Below are 16,831 nucleotides of genomic sequence, written 5' to 3'. Positions count from 1 at the left end.
AGAGGGGTGGGTGGCCCAGGTTCCAAGCAGAGCTGGTGAGAGGAAGGTGTGCTGGGACTTGGGGACAAGCTAAACTCAGAGCAGAATTGGGGCCAAGTGCCAAAGCCGTAGTTCACAGCTATGCTGCTGGAGTCAGCAACCACAGACCAGAGCCACTCAGAATCACAACCTGCCTGATGAGAGTCCCACAATAAACGGTAAGTCCACAGTGGACGATTAGTCTCTGTTCCATGGTAATGAGCAAGTTCCCATGTGACCACATGTGCTTGCTGGGAGGGGCCCCAGCACCCCAAGAAGGCACCAGCTCCCATCCAGGGCAGGTCGAGCTGATGAGCCAGGCCAGGGGGGCCCAATAAAATCTGTGGCCAATGACTTGCTTTAATCAAGCTGTGAGAAGCTTTTGCTCAGCCTGACAGTAGGTCACAGCCTGCCAGCTGGAGCCCAAGGGAGGGGTCAGGCCCATATTCAGGGTGGGAGAGCTCAGACCTTCCACACACGCCACCAACAGACTCCGGTGACAGTGCACAGGCAAGGACTCAGCCTCACTCCTCCCCACAGGTCTGTCTCTCTCAGGCTCATCTCCTGTTCCGCCTCCCCCAACTTCCTATCTCACCTGGATGGGGAGACCATCCCACAAGGGAGGGAACAGAGGCAGAGGCAGCAAGGTGGACGGAGGAGGTTGCTTAAAAGTTTAGCTTAGGGGCTGGGCGGTGGCGCTAGAGGTAAGGTGCCTGCCTTGCCTGCGAATTGATCCCCCAGCGTCCCATATGGTCCCCCAAGCCAGGAGCGACTTCTGAGCACATAGCCAGGAGTAACCCCTGAGCATCACTGGGAGTGGCCCAAAAACCAAAAAAAAAAAAAAGTTTAGCGTAGAAGCCATGTGAAATATGCATATGCAATTAGGGCCTTGTAATAAAGCTGATGTCTCCTCTGAAACTTCATCTGACTGCCTGTGTATCATTTCTTTGCCATTACCCTGATACCAACAGAACTGTGAGCTGAAGGAGCTGCAGGTGCTGGGCCAGGCCAAGAAAGACCTCATCATCCATGCACCAATAGGACTCATTAATTAATAATTAATGCAACAGTCCCCTACAGGTCTGTTTGTATATCTGTCTCTCCCTCCCAGATCTGTCTCACAGTAACCTAGTGTGCCAAAGAGGTAGATTTGTTGGCCCCTCTGGGGAATGCTCCTTCAGTTGCACCCTCCTTTCACCCAGTCTGGAGCGGGAGGGTCCCTGGCCCTCGGCCCCTCAGGCAGCATCTCTCACCTCTCTGTCAAATTCTTGGTCTGGGTCGGACATGCTCCGTAGAGGCACGGCCACTCCGGGCTCCGAGCCACCTAAGAGCAGGCAGAGGGGTCAGCTGGAGCCTGAGCCAGGGAGGGCCTCCCCTTTCCCAGGCCCCACAGGGTACTTACCTGCTGATGGCCAAGAAACATAGGGCTTGTTCCTGAGTGGGGGCTGCCGGGCCAAGCCAAGCCTCTCCTCCTGGGGTGGGGGCCCAGAGTTCTAGAGGGGGATAGCGTGTCAGTGGGTGGGATCTGCAGCTCACCCCACAGTCTGTGCTGAGACCCAGCTCATGGGATGAGGAACCAGGTTGGTGCTGGGCTAAGGACGGACCATAGGAATGTGGGGGAAAACCAGCTCGTGCTGCCTCCCTGGGCCGAAGTGCTCACCAGTGGCAGGTCCATGAGCACCTGCATGCCGTCACCCGGGCCCATGTGCGCCACATGGTTGAAGTTGGTGGGGTTGGAAATCATCCTGGAGCGCAGCTCAGGGTCGCGGAGCATTTCCCTGAGGGGAGGTGGGTGAGTGCATGGACAGACCCGAGTGCCTGCCAGCCCATGCCCAAGCCCTGCACCCACTCACCGGCGCTGCTGCAGCCTTTCCTCCTCGGGCACCTGGAACACAAAGCGTCTCTTGCTCCTTGTCCGGAGCATCTGCTTCTTGCTGTTGTCTGAGGTCTCGGGCACGTTGAGCACTGGCCCTGCAGGCGGGAGAGGCCACCACGGTCAGGCCCAACCCAGGGGGCACCAATGCCCGGGGGGAGGATATGGGTGGACCTGCTGCCACGCACACCTGTGAGTTTGTTCTGGAAGTAAATGAGCCGGGGGGGCTCACAGCCGAGCAGGTTAAGGCTGCCTTCCTGGTTCAGGGGCCGGATCTGTGGGGCGAAGGGGCTGCATGTGGCTGGGGACCACAGGACCAAGGCAGGTCCCCGCTCGGCCAGCCTAGGCCTTACCCTCCGCAGGCCGATGGTCTGCACCCACTCCATGGAGCGCGAGTCAAACACGTCCACACCGTAATCGCTGTACACCATGACGTGGGACGGGGTGCAACCTAGTGCGGGACACAGTGTCAGCCCCTGGCACAGGCAGCGAGCAGGCAGCAATGATGCAGCAGCACTCCCTCTGCCAGCCTCATGTTTGAAGCAGAAATAAAGTGACCAAAGATCACATCAGCCTTTCAAAAGTGCTCATGGCAGAAGCATGTTCCCTCTAAATAACCATGTTCCTGAAATTTGGAAGGGCCACAGGGTCTGCGAGACCCACTAGAAGCGTTTGGAAGCCACACCCAGGGATGCTGAGGATGCACCCTGGGTCAAGCCTGAGCTCCCACCTGCAAACACTCCCAGGGCCCTGGAACTTCGATCTTTTGCTGTTTTGGTTTTTAGGCTGCATACGGCAGTGCTTAGGGGACCATATAGGATGCCAGGGATCAAACCTCAGTTAGCCGCATGCAAGGCAAATGCTCTCCTAGCTGTGCTATTGCCCTGACATATTGCACTTTGTTCCTAAAGAGATGAGATGCCAAGAAGTGGTTTCCAGGCAAATAAAATGTTGCAAGAAAGCAGTGCTGAGCTTTAGAGCAGAAATTCATCTGCATCAAACTAACCCTGGCTTTACCCAGGACACTGGTTCTTCTAGTGTTCTGAAGAGAGGAAGGGACTCCCCTCTGAGGACCTCCCACCCAGCAGGCCCTGGGCCTGGAGCAGTTCAGCAGAGAAGAGCAAGTGAGTGTCCGTAGGACCAAGAGGCTCCTCAGGGTACTGTTGGAATCATCGACCCATTTTTTAGCACAATAGAGAAACTTCTTCTCAGTATTTGACCTATAATCAATAACATGGCTCAGGAAAGAAAACCAAGTGCTGACATGGGTGACTTCAGATACCTCCGGGTGCCAAACAAGGTCAGAGCAACTGGCAGGACCTGTCCCAGGGTGGGCAGAAGTGTCCTGCCTGCCATCCAAGAGCCCGGGGTGAAGACAAGCCAGTGGTGGACCCGCTACACACAGGGCAGGCTGAGTCCTCAGGAAGGCCTTGTTCCCGCCCAGCAGAGCTGAGACTCACATGCCCTGCTGTCCCAGGAGAAGGGGTGCGAGAAATAGGTCACTGACTCACTTGCACAGACAACCTCAGTGACCTGCATGTTTCCAGACAATCAATCAAAAATTCAGAGCAGCCTTGTCAACAGAAGCCCCAATCCCAGGCAGACAGCTGTGTGCGCTGTGCATCAGCACGACTGCTTGTCACACACCCAGGACACCAGTGGCTCATCAAGGGTCCCTACAGGGAACCAGGCGTTATGCCCTCCCCCACTTGCCTCCCTGTGGCATCTAAACTTTAGGGGGAGGCAGGGGAAATTATCACCGGTCATGCCCAGCTGAGGTCAGGGATCATCCTAGCAGGACTCAAGACCAATACAGGAGGCTGAGGATGGAATCCTGGTTAGTTGCATGCCAGGCAAATAGCCTCTGGCTATGCTATAATATTCAGGCACCCAGAGCCCAGGCCCGAAACCTTCCCTCACCTATGTATCTTTGTCACAGGTCCTGTTTATATATTTATTTGGGGGTCATACTCAGCAGTGCTCAAGGGTTACTCCTAGCTCTGTGCTCAGGAATAACTCCTAACAGTGCTTATGAGACCCTACTGGATGCTGTGAATTGAATCCAGGTCAGCCACATGCAAGGCAAGCACACTCCCCATTGTCCTGTCCTTCACGGCCATTTTCCCACAGAGAGCCACTGAGCACTGTGGCCTCTCCCTGCCCCTGAGAACCTCAAGCCTTCCAGGGGATTGGGGGGGGGGGGTTGTCAGCAGAAACAAAGCCAAGCATGCAGGTCCCTGAGCGGCAGCCTGGCTCCTCAATCCAGGCCAGATAGCACCATGGGCTGGCATCACCTGTGTGTGCAGCTGGGCCCACTTGGTTTCAGGAAACTGGGGAGGTGGTTCTCCGGCGTCTCTCCGGCCCCCGAGTTCAGGAGCTGGAGATGGACCAAAGCGAACTAGAACCCACGCCAGCTGTGGGCCTGAAAAGCAGCGACAGGAAAACAGATACATACTACAGGCGACAGGCACCGCAGGCCACATGAGCTCCTGCATGCGTGACCGCCGGCCCTGAGAGTCCACGTACAGCCCCAGGTGGCTGAAGCATAGCAGGAACTCGTCCGTCTGCAGCTGGGCAGCGCCCAGGGCATCCAGCGGCTGTTGTGACAGGAAGGTCAAGGAGGGGTCAGCGGGGCTGACCAGGCTCACAGTCTGCCCGTCGCCCTGCGGGCTCCACAGGCAGAAGCCAGAAGGAAAGCCCAAGCAGAGGCGGTCCCTGAGCACAGCCATCCACTGCACAGGGCCCGGGGCCACCGTCTCGCCGAGCCTCCTGTGGAAGGGCTTAGTTCTCTGCAGTTCGTAGCATAGCACAAGGCGCTTCACGGCCACAAACAGACAGGTGGCCGAACCCTTCCGCAGCGTCCCGGTGGTGATAAGCTGGCAGCCCTTGGTCTCCGGCAGCTTGACATCAGGGCTGCTCTCAATGCCCTCTAAGGAGGCCCAGGGACATAGGTGTACATGGTGGTTCCGGCCACACAGCAGGGCAGCCACCTTCTCTCGAGGCGCGAGCGCCATCTGGTGCACCTTCTTGTAGTCCGCCGCTCGGACAATCACTGCAGAAGAAGCATGAGGGGCAGAGGTTTGTCCCCCTTCATACCTGTGCTCCTAGGAGTGGCCCACTGGTTCCTGCCACCCAAATTCTTAAGTTGTCTTTGGGGAACAAAGGACTGTCACCAGACTCATTTGATGCTGGAGCAGCTGCCATTTTTCCCCTTACAGTGGAGCCCCCTACAGGGCAAGTGCCCCAACAAGCACCAAGGGGGAGCCCACGGACAAAGAAGCCCAGGGCAGTGGCACTTCCCATGGGGTACAGACCATGCTTCATGCACACCCTACCCTGGCCTCTGCCCGCCTGTGCATGGGGATCAGTACTCACCGTCGCGGTTGACTTCGATGACATAGAGCCCTTCCTCCAGGCCGATGGCGATCCTGTCCCCATCTGGTGAGGAGGGAAAAGCATGAGGCACGGGCTGCGGGGTCAATTGACGCACAGTCAGGGTGAGGGTGGTGGCCACGCACCCACGATGGCGGCGGCCAACGCAGCCTTAATGAGCGGCAGCGAGCTGTCGTAGGCTTCCCGCGGTGCCAGCACTGCCTGACTGCGCAGCTGGTTCTTGTGCAGGATGGCCTGGAGCCCTTCCAGGATGCCCACCCACTTCCGCTTCTCCGTCTCATTCTCCGTTAGCACAAGCAGGGAGCTGGTCTTCAGAGGTGTCCCCAGGAGAGAGGCTGTTACCTGCACGATGGAACACATGGCTAGGGCCTGAGACCAGAAGCAGCATGGGGTGGGCATGGAAGGCTGCTCCCCACACACATACACACAGATGTGCACACACAGCAGCACCGAGATGTCATCCTGCTCTGGACAAAACTGAGGGTGACTTTCCAAGCCGCTTTTTGGTGGGGACAGAGTGATAGCATAGCAGTAGGGTGTTTGCCTTGTACATGGCTGACCTGGGATGGACCTGGGTTCAATCTCTGGCATCCCATATGGTCCCCCGAGGCTGCCAGGGGCAGCTCTGAGCACAGAGTCAGAAGTAATCCCTGAGCGCCACCAGGTGTGACCCAAAAACAAACAATAAAACCCCTACACCAAACCACTTTTGGTGGGTTTATTTGGAGCCACACTTGGCAGTACCCAGGGGTCTACTCACAGGTCAGTGGGGTGCTGAGACAAAATCTATGTCTCCTGCATGTTGCTCTGGAACAATGAGCATCTCTTGGGCCCTCCGTGTGGCTCAGACACTCCCAAAAGGCTTGGGAAACAGGCTCTCAGCTGGAAGCTTCTGCCTGATCCATGTGCTTGGGAGACTGGAGGTTGCCACCACCCCACCAATCTGTTTGCACTCCTAACAGCCAACACCTCTCTCACAAACAGTGACTTCTGAACAGAGATGGGATTTGGGGGGCTGAGCAGGACGGACGGGAACAGAATTAACGATGCTCAGGCCTTACTCCTGACTGCATTCCTCACGGTAGGCCCTATGTAATGCTGGGAATTGAACCCAGGTCAGCTGTGTGTGAGGCAAGCCATGGTATCGTTTCTTCAGTGCCATGAATAGAAATAGGATTTAGCTAAAAAAGCAAACTTCATGTGTAGCTGTCCCATGTTCACACCCTGACGTTAGGGTCCCTGAGTTCCACCAGTTGTGAACCAATAACATAGCTCCCAAACCCAAATCTAGAAAGACTCCACCACCAAAGACTTAGTTGTGTGTTAAACCAAAATGCCTTCTTGTTTACAAAATTACAGAGGCCAGCCAGATGTGGAAAATTCTCCCGGTTTTCTAGAAGCTTCCCTCTGGTATCTAACGCCAAGCCCAGGTTGAGGCTCTGAGAGCAAACGTGCTTCTAAGCATCAACACAGCCAGCGAAGTGGAACCATTGTGTGCCCTTTGTATAGCCCCAGCCCAGAGGTTGCACTGCGTGGACACCTCTGCAGTGAGAGGCACCGGGGCCCAAGCTGGGTGAACCTACCCTGAAGATGCATGGAATGTCCCGGCGAGTGGCGTGGATGACATCTGACGCCAGCACTGAGCTCACTGAGAACTCTTCATCTCTGTGGGGAGAAGGTGGTTAGGATAAGGGGACTCAGGCCAGTCTGTAGGGCTGCCAGGACAGGCCCCAGACAGCCAAACCCCAGTGCAGCTAGGTTCCGAGCAAGTTAACAAGTTTGGACCTACAGAAAGACCCAGGATGAGATCCACAGTCCCCCAATCTCATAAAGCCCGGGAGGTGTTGGGACAGAGCACACACCTGAGGTCCAGGACCTGGCTAGCCACGATGCCAGGTTGGGTGGCTTTGCCCTCAGGAAGGTCGTACAAGAAGAGTTTGCAGTCGCAGACCACGGCATAGGCCCGCTGCCAGCCTTTCTTCACCCCAGTGGGCTTGGGGATCTGCAGAGTACAGGTGCCCACAGTTCCCACCCAGCCCCCCTGAGACTCTGTGTGTGTCTGTGTATGTGTCTGTCTGCCTGCCTAAACTGACACAGCTGTCCCACAACAGCGTGCGTGTGTGTGTGTGTGTGTGTGTGTATGTGCGCCTGTCTGTCTGTCTCCTGCCTGCCTGCGTGCACTGACACAGCTGTCCCACAACAGCTGCTGACCCAGCCCCTAGGTCTGCTCTGGCTGAGCTCATAACTATGTGAGGGGGGTGAGGGGGCAGCAAGTGCCACAGGGAAGGGCTGCACACAGCCCAGGTGATGGTGGCTGAGGGCCCAGTCCTGAAGAGCTACAGCACCGGGCTGGGTGGGGGCCCTACCTTGACGTAGCCCTTGTAGGCTGTCCCGATGCCACGCTGCACATCCACACCCAGAGGCCGCTTAGACTGCTCGGGGGGGATGGGACACACCTGGGGGGCGCTGTCTTTGCAGGACACATGGCACACAAATGAGCATACTGCAGGAGTGAAGATGGTGTAGGTCTGGGTCAGCAGGGACCACTGTGCCCACGAATCCCCACAGGACACACGCCACCCATGCCCGAAGGCACGGGACAGGAAGCGAGACCCAGGGCAGGCCAAGTGCACTCACCCTCACAGGCGTAGCCCTGCCGGATGAGCCCCACCATCAGGGAGGTGCAGTGGCTACACTGGGTGGGGCTGGAGAAGGTCTTGATGCTGAACTGGTGCGCTCTGGGCTGTGGCAGGAGAGCAAGGGTGAGATCCAGGTAGGGAGGCAGCAGGCCAGAGACTCGAGTGCCAACTGGCCAGGCCAAGTACTGGTAATTTCTAGGCAGTCCTGAGGTTTCTCAGTATGTGAACCCCAAGAATGGTGATGCGCTGGCCTCAGACTCGCAGGTCTGAGCCTGCAGGAAGTCTGCTGGGTCAGTGTAGCCCGTGGGCCCCAAGCTCTAGCACAGCGAGATGAAGTGATGAAGGGCCAAAGGATTGTGACCAGGACAGCAACAGGTAGAAGGGACTGTCTAAGAAGCAGGGCACAGGCTGGGAGGACACAAAGGGCTGAGGCCTGCAGAAAGTCTAGGCTATCTTGGCATTCATGTACCATGAGCACACACTCCCTGCACCGCCAGACATGACCCATAAACCAAGAGTGGAGAAGTAGTGGGGAGGGCACTGGCCTTACATGCAGCAAACCTGGATTTATCCCCAGCATCCCAGATGGCTCCTTGAGCCCAACGAGGAGGGATCCCTGAGTGCAAAGGCAGGAGAAAACCTTGAGCACAGAGGGTGCAACTCCCAAATAAAAATGAACAAATAAGAATCTTCAAATGAGGGGTCAGAGCAATGGTGCAGTGGCAGGGTGTTTGCCTTGCACACGGCTGACATAGGATGGACCGTATTCTTAATGCAGAGCAAGGAGTAACCCCAGAGTGTCACCGGGTGTACCCCAAAAAACAAAACAAAAAAGAACCTTCAAATACAAGCAGGGATGATGGTTCTGGGAAATATAGGTGTTTGGGTATGTGCTCGGCAAGCAGCAGGCAGTAGACACAGACACATGGTCTGACATGGGACACCCCAGTAGTATCACATGTTCCCCATTCACCATGGGCGTGGTTCCAGGGGCTGGTGGCACTGGAGGGTCCAGGTCATTGCCAGCAATGAGAAGCCCAGAATCCTCTATTCTCATGCCTCACACTGGACCACGCTGGGCTGATCCAGAATCAACAGTAAGGGCCGAGTGGCAGGACAGCAGGGAGGGCATGTGCCTTGCATGCTGCTGACCTGGGTTCAATCTCTTGGCACCACACATAGTCCTCTGAGCACAGAATCAGGAATGATCTCCAAGGACCACCAAGTATGGCCCCAGAACACACACACCCACCAAAAAAAAAAAAAATCAGCAGGGGCCTGGATAGAGTCCAGTGGGCAGGATACTTGTTTTGAACATGGCCATCCTGGGTTTGATCCCTGGCACCACATTTGGTCTGCTGAGCCCAGTCAGAAGTGATACCTGAGCAGAGCCAGGAGAAAGCCCTGAGCACTGCCAGGTCGGGCCCAACCTGTAAAACAGAAGTCACCAAGAGGGATCTCCTGTACCTTGAACGTGGCTTAGAAACCCCCTTCCCAGAAAGGCAGTGAAAGGATCTTATAAATGCAGAGTAATCCATGAACCTACAAAGTCCCAAGGCCCAAAAGGCATGTCACTGTCTCTGACCCTCACACAAAACCTCTGGTCCTAGGCAGCTTGGAGAGAGGCCACTGGCTTGTAGCCCCATCCCCACCCCTGTGCCCACATGTGCCCATGTGAGCTCTTGGGCTGCACTCAGCCAGGGTCCTAGTCCTGCCCTTAAGCCCCAGTTCTATGAGCAGACAAAAATGGAAGCTGATTAGAGGAGCTGAGGAGAGTCGAGGCTCCACTCAAAGGGACCTAATTCTGGGATAAACAAGGGGAGGTAGGTTCCGGGGCATCCCTGTTCCACTGTTCTCTTGTGGCAGTGGTTGGGCCTGGAAGGCCCAGCCCTGCTCTGCCCTCCCCACTGTTCTCCCTGAAAGGCAGGAGGACCGGCAGGCCAGGGGCAAGGGGAACAGGACCCACCTTTGGCCCAGCCAGCACTGGGGCCTGCGTGGACAGCGAGCCTGCAGGGGGCCTCTGTGGGGTTTGGGCCGTGTCCTGGGAAAGAAGCAGGTGGTAGGGTCAGGCCTGCTGAGGACTCGTACCTGTCCACCGCTGGGCCATGGAGACAGAGACAGCTCCCCTAGCTTAGCTTTGGACACACACGATCCTGAGATGGCTGTGGGCCCAAGCAAGGGACTCCACACAACTGGGCCAGGGAGGCCTCACCCGAGGGCTCGTACCCACCATGGGCTGGCCCAGACTTACTTCCTGCTGCTCCAGGTTCTCAGCCACAGCTGCTGACAGGCTAGCCTCTGGCTTGGGGATCGCTGTTTCCTGCTCACCAGCTGAACTGGTCTGTGAAGATGAATGGAGCAGGATGCGATTGGAAGGCCCAACCCCATAGCACAGCTGGCCCAGAGCTCATCGCTCTCCTGGCCCACGCCACCCTGCCGTCTTCCTCAGTTCTCTCCTGTGGCCAGGCTGTGGGCAGGACAGACCACTGGCCCACCCCATTCCCCACCCACAGCCTCCTCCCGGGGGAAAAAAGCCCAGTGCTTCTGGACCCCATCTTGGAAGCCACAGAGCACCCCAAAGTCAGCAGGTCGAGGGCAGCGAGCAGAGAATATTTCCCCAAAGAATGCGCTGTCCCAGACACTCCCCAACTTATATGTTCATCCCATAGGCAGAGTCACTCACTTTGAAGGTCAGATCGTGTGCAAGGGGTGCTGTGTTGAAGTACTCGAAGATCGGGTCCTGGAAGTCTGGGAGCTTGAGTCCTAGAGAGAGGAGACAACACATCAGGGCCAAACTCCCCGTGTACCAGCTCCCCAAGCCAAAAGATGAACATACAGAGGAGCCTGATTTGGTGCCCTCTCAAACCTAGCCTCTGGGGAGCTGCACAGTGGCTGGGGAGAAAGACCAAGGCAATAGCAGAGGTCTTGAGAGAGAGACCATGACCTTCCAGAACAAAGCTGCAGGCTCCATCGTAAGCTCAGAGTTGGGACCCAGGGAGAAGCCCTGAGCACTGCTACCCCAGTGGTCAAAGCAGACAGCTCAGGGCACCTGTGGGCACAGCCACAGCCATCAGAGCTCTGTCCCTCCAGGGGACATGCTCTCCTTCACTCCTAAAAGGTGACATAAGCGATGTCTCCTGGGTGATATTATCTCGGCCTATGTGAAGTGGTCAGAACCCCTCAGTGTGAAATGGACTTTGTGGGTGAGGTCCTGGGAGCAGGGACCATACCCAGTGGTGCTCCAGTGGTTACTCTGCACTCAGGGATCATCCCTGGCCAACTTAGGGGACCATATCGGATGCCAGGGATTGGAATCCAGGTTGGCTGTATGCAAGGTCCACCCACTATCCTTTCTTTCTGGCCTCCACAGATCTTGTTGCTTTGGGGGGGAAGGTATCTGCATTTGCAGAGTTGAGGCCTTGAGATCATGGGGCTCCTATCTATGATTCTGAATCAGGAGTTTCAAATGATAATTTTCATGAGATTTAAAATCTGAAAGAAAACACAAATTTTCATTTAAAACACATTTAAATCACACCAAGCCTTTGACCTTTAATTTACCTGTATCTGCTCTAAATCTTTCTTCCATCTTTTTCTTCAACATTTCCATTTCTTCTACTAATCCTCTATTTTTGGCTTCGGAATCTTTTAATTTACTGTAACAAACAAGGAAAGGCCATGTCTGTGCCCCTGCATGGGTGAAGCAGAGGCAACAGGCCCCGGGCAGGCAACAGGACTGAAGCCTTGCTTTCAGTGAGCATTGTCCCTGCAGGAAGGCCAGCCCCACACAAGCACCTCTCCAAGGCCAGGTTGGCATCCTTGATTTTACGCAGCTCCTCCTGCACCAGCTGCTTGGCCCGGATCTCAGTCTCCAGCGCCGACTGCAGCTCGAGGCGGGCAGACATGTCCAGCTTCTGACTGCGGCGAACTTTCCACAGTGGGTCCTGTCAGTGCCGTCCAGGGACAACAAAGACCAAGTCAGTGAGTCACAGGAAAATGGCCCCAAACAAAGCTTAGAAACTATACTAGAAGGGCCTCTGTTTTCTCTACACTCCAACTTTCATCATCACATTTATTCAGCATCAGATAGGACCAAAGTGCTAAGACTATTGTAGATACTCAATGAATTCAGGCCTTTTCAGATCTTCTAAAGAATGAAATATTTATGGCCATAGTGACAGTATAGCAGGAAGGGCACCAGCCTTGCATGGGGCCAACCCAAGTTTAGTCCCTGCCACTGCATGTGGTCCCCTGAGCACTAACCCCTGAACACCACGAGGTGTGGCTTAAAAAAAAATACATGTCTATGGGACAGGAACAATAGTGAAGTGGGAGTGACTTATACATAGCCAACCTGGGATCAATCCCCAGCATACTATATGGTCCTGTGAGCACTATGATGACCAATTCCTATATGCAGAACCAGGAATAAATCCAGGTATGACCCAGAAACACCCCCCCCCAAGCCCAATTGGGGCTGAAGTAGGGTGCCTGCCTTGCACACTACAGAGGGGTTCAATTCCTGGTATCCCATAGGGTCCCCCGAGACTGCCAGGAATAATTTCTGAGTGCAGAGGCAGGAGTAACCCTCTGAGCAGCATCGATGGGTGTGGCCCTAATATGCCCCCACCTAAAAAGAGCTACCTGTTGTTTCAGCTGTAAGCCTCAGATACACTGCATGACATTTAGTGATGTTCCTGTCAGAAAACACGGATTCCTCGCTACAAGACACCTGTCATGAGGATAGGTTGCCCCCCTGGACAGGCGATGGGGGTGACCTGGTGGGTGGCAATGCCCACAACTAGGCTTACAGAGCTCTATCGTCTAATGTCCACAGTCTGGACTTGCTGTCTAGCATAATTTTGGAACCACAAATGGATGTGGGTGGGTACTCAGGGGTCATTCCCAGAAGGGCTGGAGATGGAAGCTGAGCCCCAGGGAGCAGCCAGAAGCAGGTGCTGAAAACAAGACATCTGCATATGAGGTGTCACAGCCAAAAGTTTCTGGAGAATCTTCTTTCATTTCTTTTTGTTTGTTTGTTTTGGGGCCATACCCAGCTGCGCTCAAGCGTTACTCCTGGCTCTTTGCTCAGAAATCACTCCTAGCAGGCTTGGGGGACCATAGAAGATGCTAGGGATTGAATCTGGGTTCATTCTGGGTTTTCTGTGTACAAGGCAAATGCTACCGCTGTGCTATCACTCCAGCCCCTCTGGTGAATTTTCTAAGAGCCACTAACTGAACAAGCATGCCTAAGGCGACAAAAGAAATATCTCCTCATCAGTTAGAGCTTTGTCAGAACTGACCAAACTCTGGGCAACCAGTCTCGGCTGTCCTGTCTGCTAAAGGGGCTGAGGTGCCTTTATCCCTGAGGCCCAAAACAAAGCTCATCTCATATGGCCCCTAAGTGGTGGTACATGTTGGGTGACCAGGACAGAGAATAGGGAAAATGGGACTGAGTGATAGTGCTAACTAGAGACACGAATCTAAACTTTAAAAAACGAGACTTTTTGAGAGGCCAGAGCGGTGGCACAAGCCATAAGGCGTCTGCCTTGCGCACACTAGCCTAGAACAGACCGTGTTCGATCCCCCGGCGTCCCATATGGTCCCCCAAGTCAGGAGCGATTTCTGAGCAGTCAGGAGTAAACCTTGAGCATCCCCCCCCAAAATAACCAAAAAACCCGAGACTTCTGCCAACCATAGTTTGATCCCCAGCCCTACCCTAAGGATCTGAGCACCTGAGCACTGCCAACTAAGACCCAAACCATCGTCCTCCCCCAAATCACGAGTAGCCAATAGTGGATGAAGTGGAAGAAAATGGGCTTGGCAGCTGAGTGTGATCTCTGGCACCACATGGCCCCTCAAGCACTGGTGCCCTCAGAGCACAGCCAGGCCCAGATCTGCTGAAACAGCCCTGGCCAATCCACCATGGGGGTTGGGCCAGGCAGGCTGAGGGCGTGTGGACCTACCAGCGTCCTGGAGCCCAGGCTGGAGCTCCTCAGCGTCTCCAGCTCCTCTGTCATCTTGGAGGCCAAAGCCTGGAGGTAGCCACGGGCATCCTTTTCGTCACTGACCCTAGGAGCGACAGAGGTGGCCTGAGGGGTGGGGCTGGGGCCAGGGACCCATGACACAGCTCAGACACCCCCACACTTCTGCTTCAAGGACTGGGAGCAGCAGTGGTGGCACCTGTGGAGGTCCCATCAGGAAGATGCCCCCGGGAGTGGGAAACTCGGCCGGGCCCACACTCACCACTGAATGATCTCGGCGATCTGTGCCTCCCAGTGAGCCACAGACTCTTTCTTGGTCGCCAGGTCCTGCAGCTCATCCTCCAGCTGCCTGTTCTGTGCCGTGAGCTTGTCCACAAAGGAGCAAAGCTGTGAGTGAACAATTAAACCCCTGCTGTGACCTGGTAGCCCCCAACTGAGCACTGCTGTCAGTAACAATAACAAAGTCCCTTCTGGACAATCGCTGTCAATTATGGTTCTGCCCAAAGACAGTTTTAGCTACATCCAAGCAGCCAGTCCTAAAGAGCAAACACCAAGGCCGAAGTGATGGCACAGCGGGGAGGGTGCTTGCCTTGCAGACGGCAAACCTACAATACTACAGGGTCCTCTAAGCATCCCAAGGAGTGATCCAATGAGCACTGTTGGGTGTGGCTATCAAACAAAAACTAACAAACAAGGGACCTGAGAGCACAGCATAGCATTTGCCTTGCATGCGGCCGATCCAGGACAGATGGTGGTTCGATTCCCAGCATCCCATATGGTCCCCTGAGCCTGATAGGGGCAATGTCTGAGCACAGAGTCAGGAGTAACCCAAGCACCACGAGGTGTGACCCAAAAAAACAAAACAGGAACAAACAAAAAAAAAAACTAACAAACAAGAGCAAACACGGGGGCCATAATGATGATACATCAGGTGGTGCTAGCCTTGCCGGTGGCCAACCTGCATGATATCTCTGGCATTCCACAGTCATGGAAGCACCACCAGGAGTGATCCCTGAGCAGAGCCAGGAGTAACCTGGGTGTGACCCAAATCCAACAAAAATAAATGAACTCAAATGAAATTTCCTGGACCAGGAGATGCATCAGGAGCAGAGGCCCTGAATCCCAACCCCAGCTTGCACACCCTCAGCTGCCCCACATGAGGTGTGACCACCCCCACCCTGAGAGTGGCCTGGATCCCCCCAGTCCTGCTGTGCCCTGTGGCTTGGAGACCAGTCTGGAGAGCGGGGCAGGGCTTGCCTTACCCGCTCGTTCTCGGCCGCCAGCTTCTTGCTCTCCTCGCACAGCACGGCTCGCTCCCGCTCATATTTCTCCTTCGCAGTCCCCACGGCCTCCTCCACTTCACAGTGGCTGTGAGGGGGACAGGGAGAAGAGATGCTGGGGGCTCCCGGCCTGGCCAAAGTCCCTCCCTCCGCCGGGCCAGCGCAGGAGTCCTGCACACACACCGCTCTCGCTTGCACTTCTCCAGCTTGTCTCGGAGCACCAGGATGTCCTTCTGCAGGGCCAGTTGCTGGCTCTCCGAGTCTCGTGCCTCCTTTCGCACGTTCTTCACTTCCAGCGCATGAGAGGCCTCCCGCCGAACCAGCTCCTCCTCATAGAACAAGACTTTTTTCTCCAGCTCGGATTTTATCTTGGAAATCTCCTGCTGGTGCTCCAGAATAGCCCCTGGGCCCCGGCCTCCTTGCTTCACCTGAAGGCAAAGAGAAAGGGATGTGACAGGCCACTGTGTCCCCTGCCACCAAGCACAGGCACCCGAGACTCAGGACAGACACCCGCAAAGGGCTGGTGGCCACACGCTCTTCCAAACAGCTCAAAAACACTCTCAAGGTGACAGACACTGCTCTGCAGAAGGGATGTGCCCCAAGCTGCCTGCCTAGATCCACAAAGGCGCAGGCACTTGGTACCACACAGACCACTGCCATGCTAGGCGAAGAGCTACAAGGTCTGCTATGTGGCCAGGTGCCAGGGAAGGTTCTGGGGATCCCTATTCTCATGGGGTCACAGGAACTGTAGTCAAACAACAGCAATGTGGACAACATGAGGTCCCATGCTTCAGGGCAGGGGCCCATGGGGACCAGTGAGACCCCTAACAAGGGCACAGGACGCCTCCAGGTGAAGGGCATGAGAGGAGCTGAGCATGGCACCTAGTACCTAAGTACATTGGGCTATGGTGTGGGGATAGGAGTGAGAGAGGCATGGAGACGCTAAGGTGCTGCTGCAGGACCCAACTAAGGCAGCCGGCCTAATGGGGGAAGCGGCCAGCTCAGGAGGGCACTGGGGGAGATGTGTTCCTCAGGCCTGACAAGGAGACTTGCCCCTTGCTGATGGGGGGACAACGCTCTATGGTGCCAGCAGTCAGGAACAAGGGGCACTGGCTACTGCCTGACCACAATCCCTGGCCATGCTCCCTGCTCCAGGGGCCTGTCCCCACATGCCCACTTCCAGAAGCAGGACCAGGGTTTTGACATGGACACAACAGAGCTTAGAAACCTGTGATCTCAGGGGTCTGAGGGGGCTTCTAGGTGCTGCCTGAGGCCTTCGTGAGGAGGCTTCACAGAGGGAAGCTACAGGGCTGGGGCTGCCCCGGGCAGTTTCCACCAGGATGATCCGCAAGGACTAACAACAGCTCCCGCAGCAAGAATACAGACCCGAGTCAGGCACTACCTTGAGGGTCTCAAGCTCACTTTCTATTTGCTTGGAGAAGTTCTCGCTGTGCTCACGAAGCTTGCGTTCCTTGGAGGCCTCAGCCCTGGCATCCTCAAGCTGCACTTCCAGCTATAAAGACAACAGCCACACCATATAGAGGCCGTCTATTCCCTTGCAGAAAACACCCACTCTGCCACACAGAACATTTGCTATCCCAGAGAATAACTGCTGTCACACAGAGAACATCCACTGCGTCATAC

At 55.5% G+C, this 16,831-nt stretch overlaps 1 protein-coding gene across 1 annotated transcript in view; it reads right to left on the bottom strand.

The window, feature by feature from the left end:
* CDC42BPB (CDC42 binding protein kinase beta) overlaps positions 1–16,831 on the bottom strand; it is a 69,908-nt gene that overhangs the window by 925 nt on the left and 52,152 nt on the right. Inside the window, 23 exon segments of the mRNA XM_049790318.1 lie at positions 1,272–1,342; positions 1,421–1,511; positions 1,679–1,796; positions 1,872–1,989; positions 2,082–2,166; positions 2,245–2,342; positions 4,347–4,943; positions 5,267–5,329; positions 5,410–5,626; positions 6,868–6,949; positions 7,147–7,286; positions 7,651–7,787; positions 7,922–8,027; positions 9,890–9,964; positions 10,175–10,264; positions 10,607–10,686; positions 11,485–11,579; positions 11,719–11,867; positions 13,890–13,995; positions 14,170–14,294; positions 15,170–15,275; positions 15,371–15,615; positions 16,590–16,700. Coding sequence (XP_049646275.1) covers positions 1,272–1,342; positions 1,421–1,511; positions 1,679–1,796; positions 1,872–1,989; positions 2,082–2,166; positions 2,245–2,342; positions 4,347–4,943; positions 5,267–5,329; positions 5,410–5,626; positions 6,868–6,949; positions 7,147–7,286; positions 7,651–7,787; positions 7,922–8,027; positions 9,890–9,964; positions 10,175–10,264; positions 10,607–10,686; positions 11,485–11,579; positions 11,719–11,867; positions 13,890–13,995; positions 14,170–14,294; positions 15,170–15,275; positions 15,371–15,615; positions 16,590–16,700 — 3,105 coding nt within the window.

Source organism: Suncus etruscus, chromosome 17, assembly GCF_024139225.1.
Source record: "Suncus etruscus isolate mSunEtr1 chromosome 17, mSunEtr1.pri.cur, whole genome shotgun sequence".
NCBI lineage: Eukaryota > Metazoa > Chordata > Mammalia > Eulipotyphla > Soricidae > Suncus > Suncus etruscus.
Note: the sequence above shows the minus strand (reverse complement) of the source record. Positions and strands in the feature narration are given on the sequence as shown.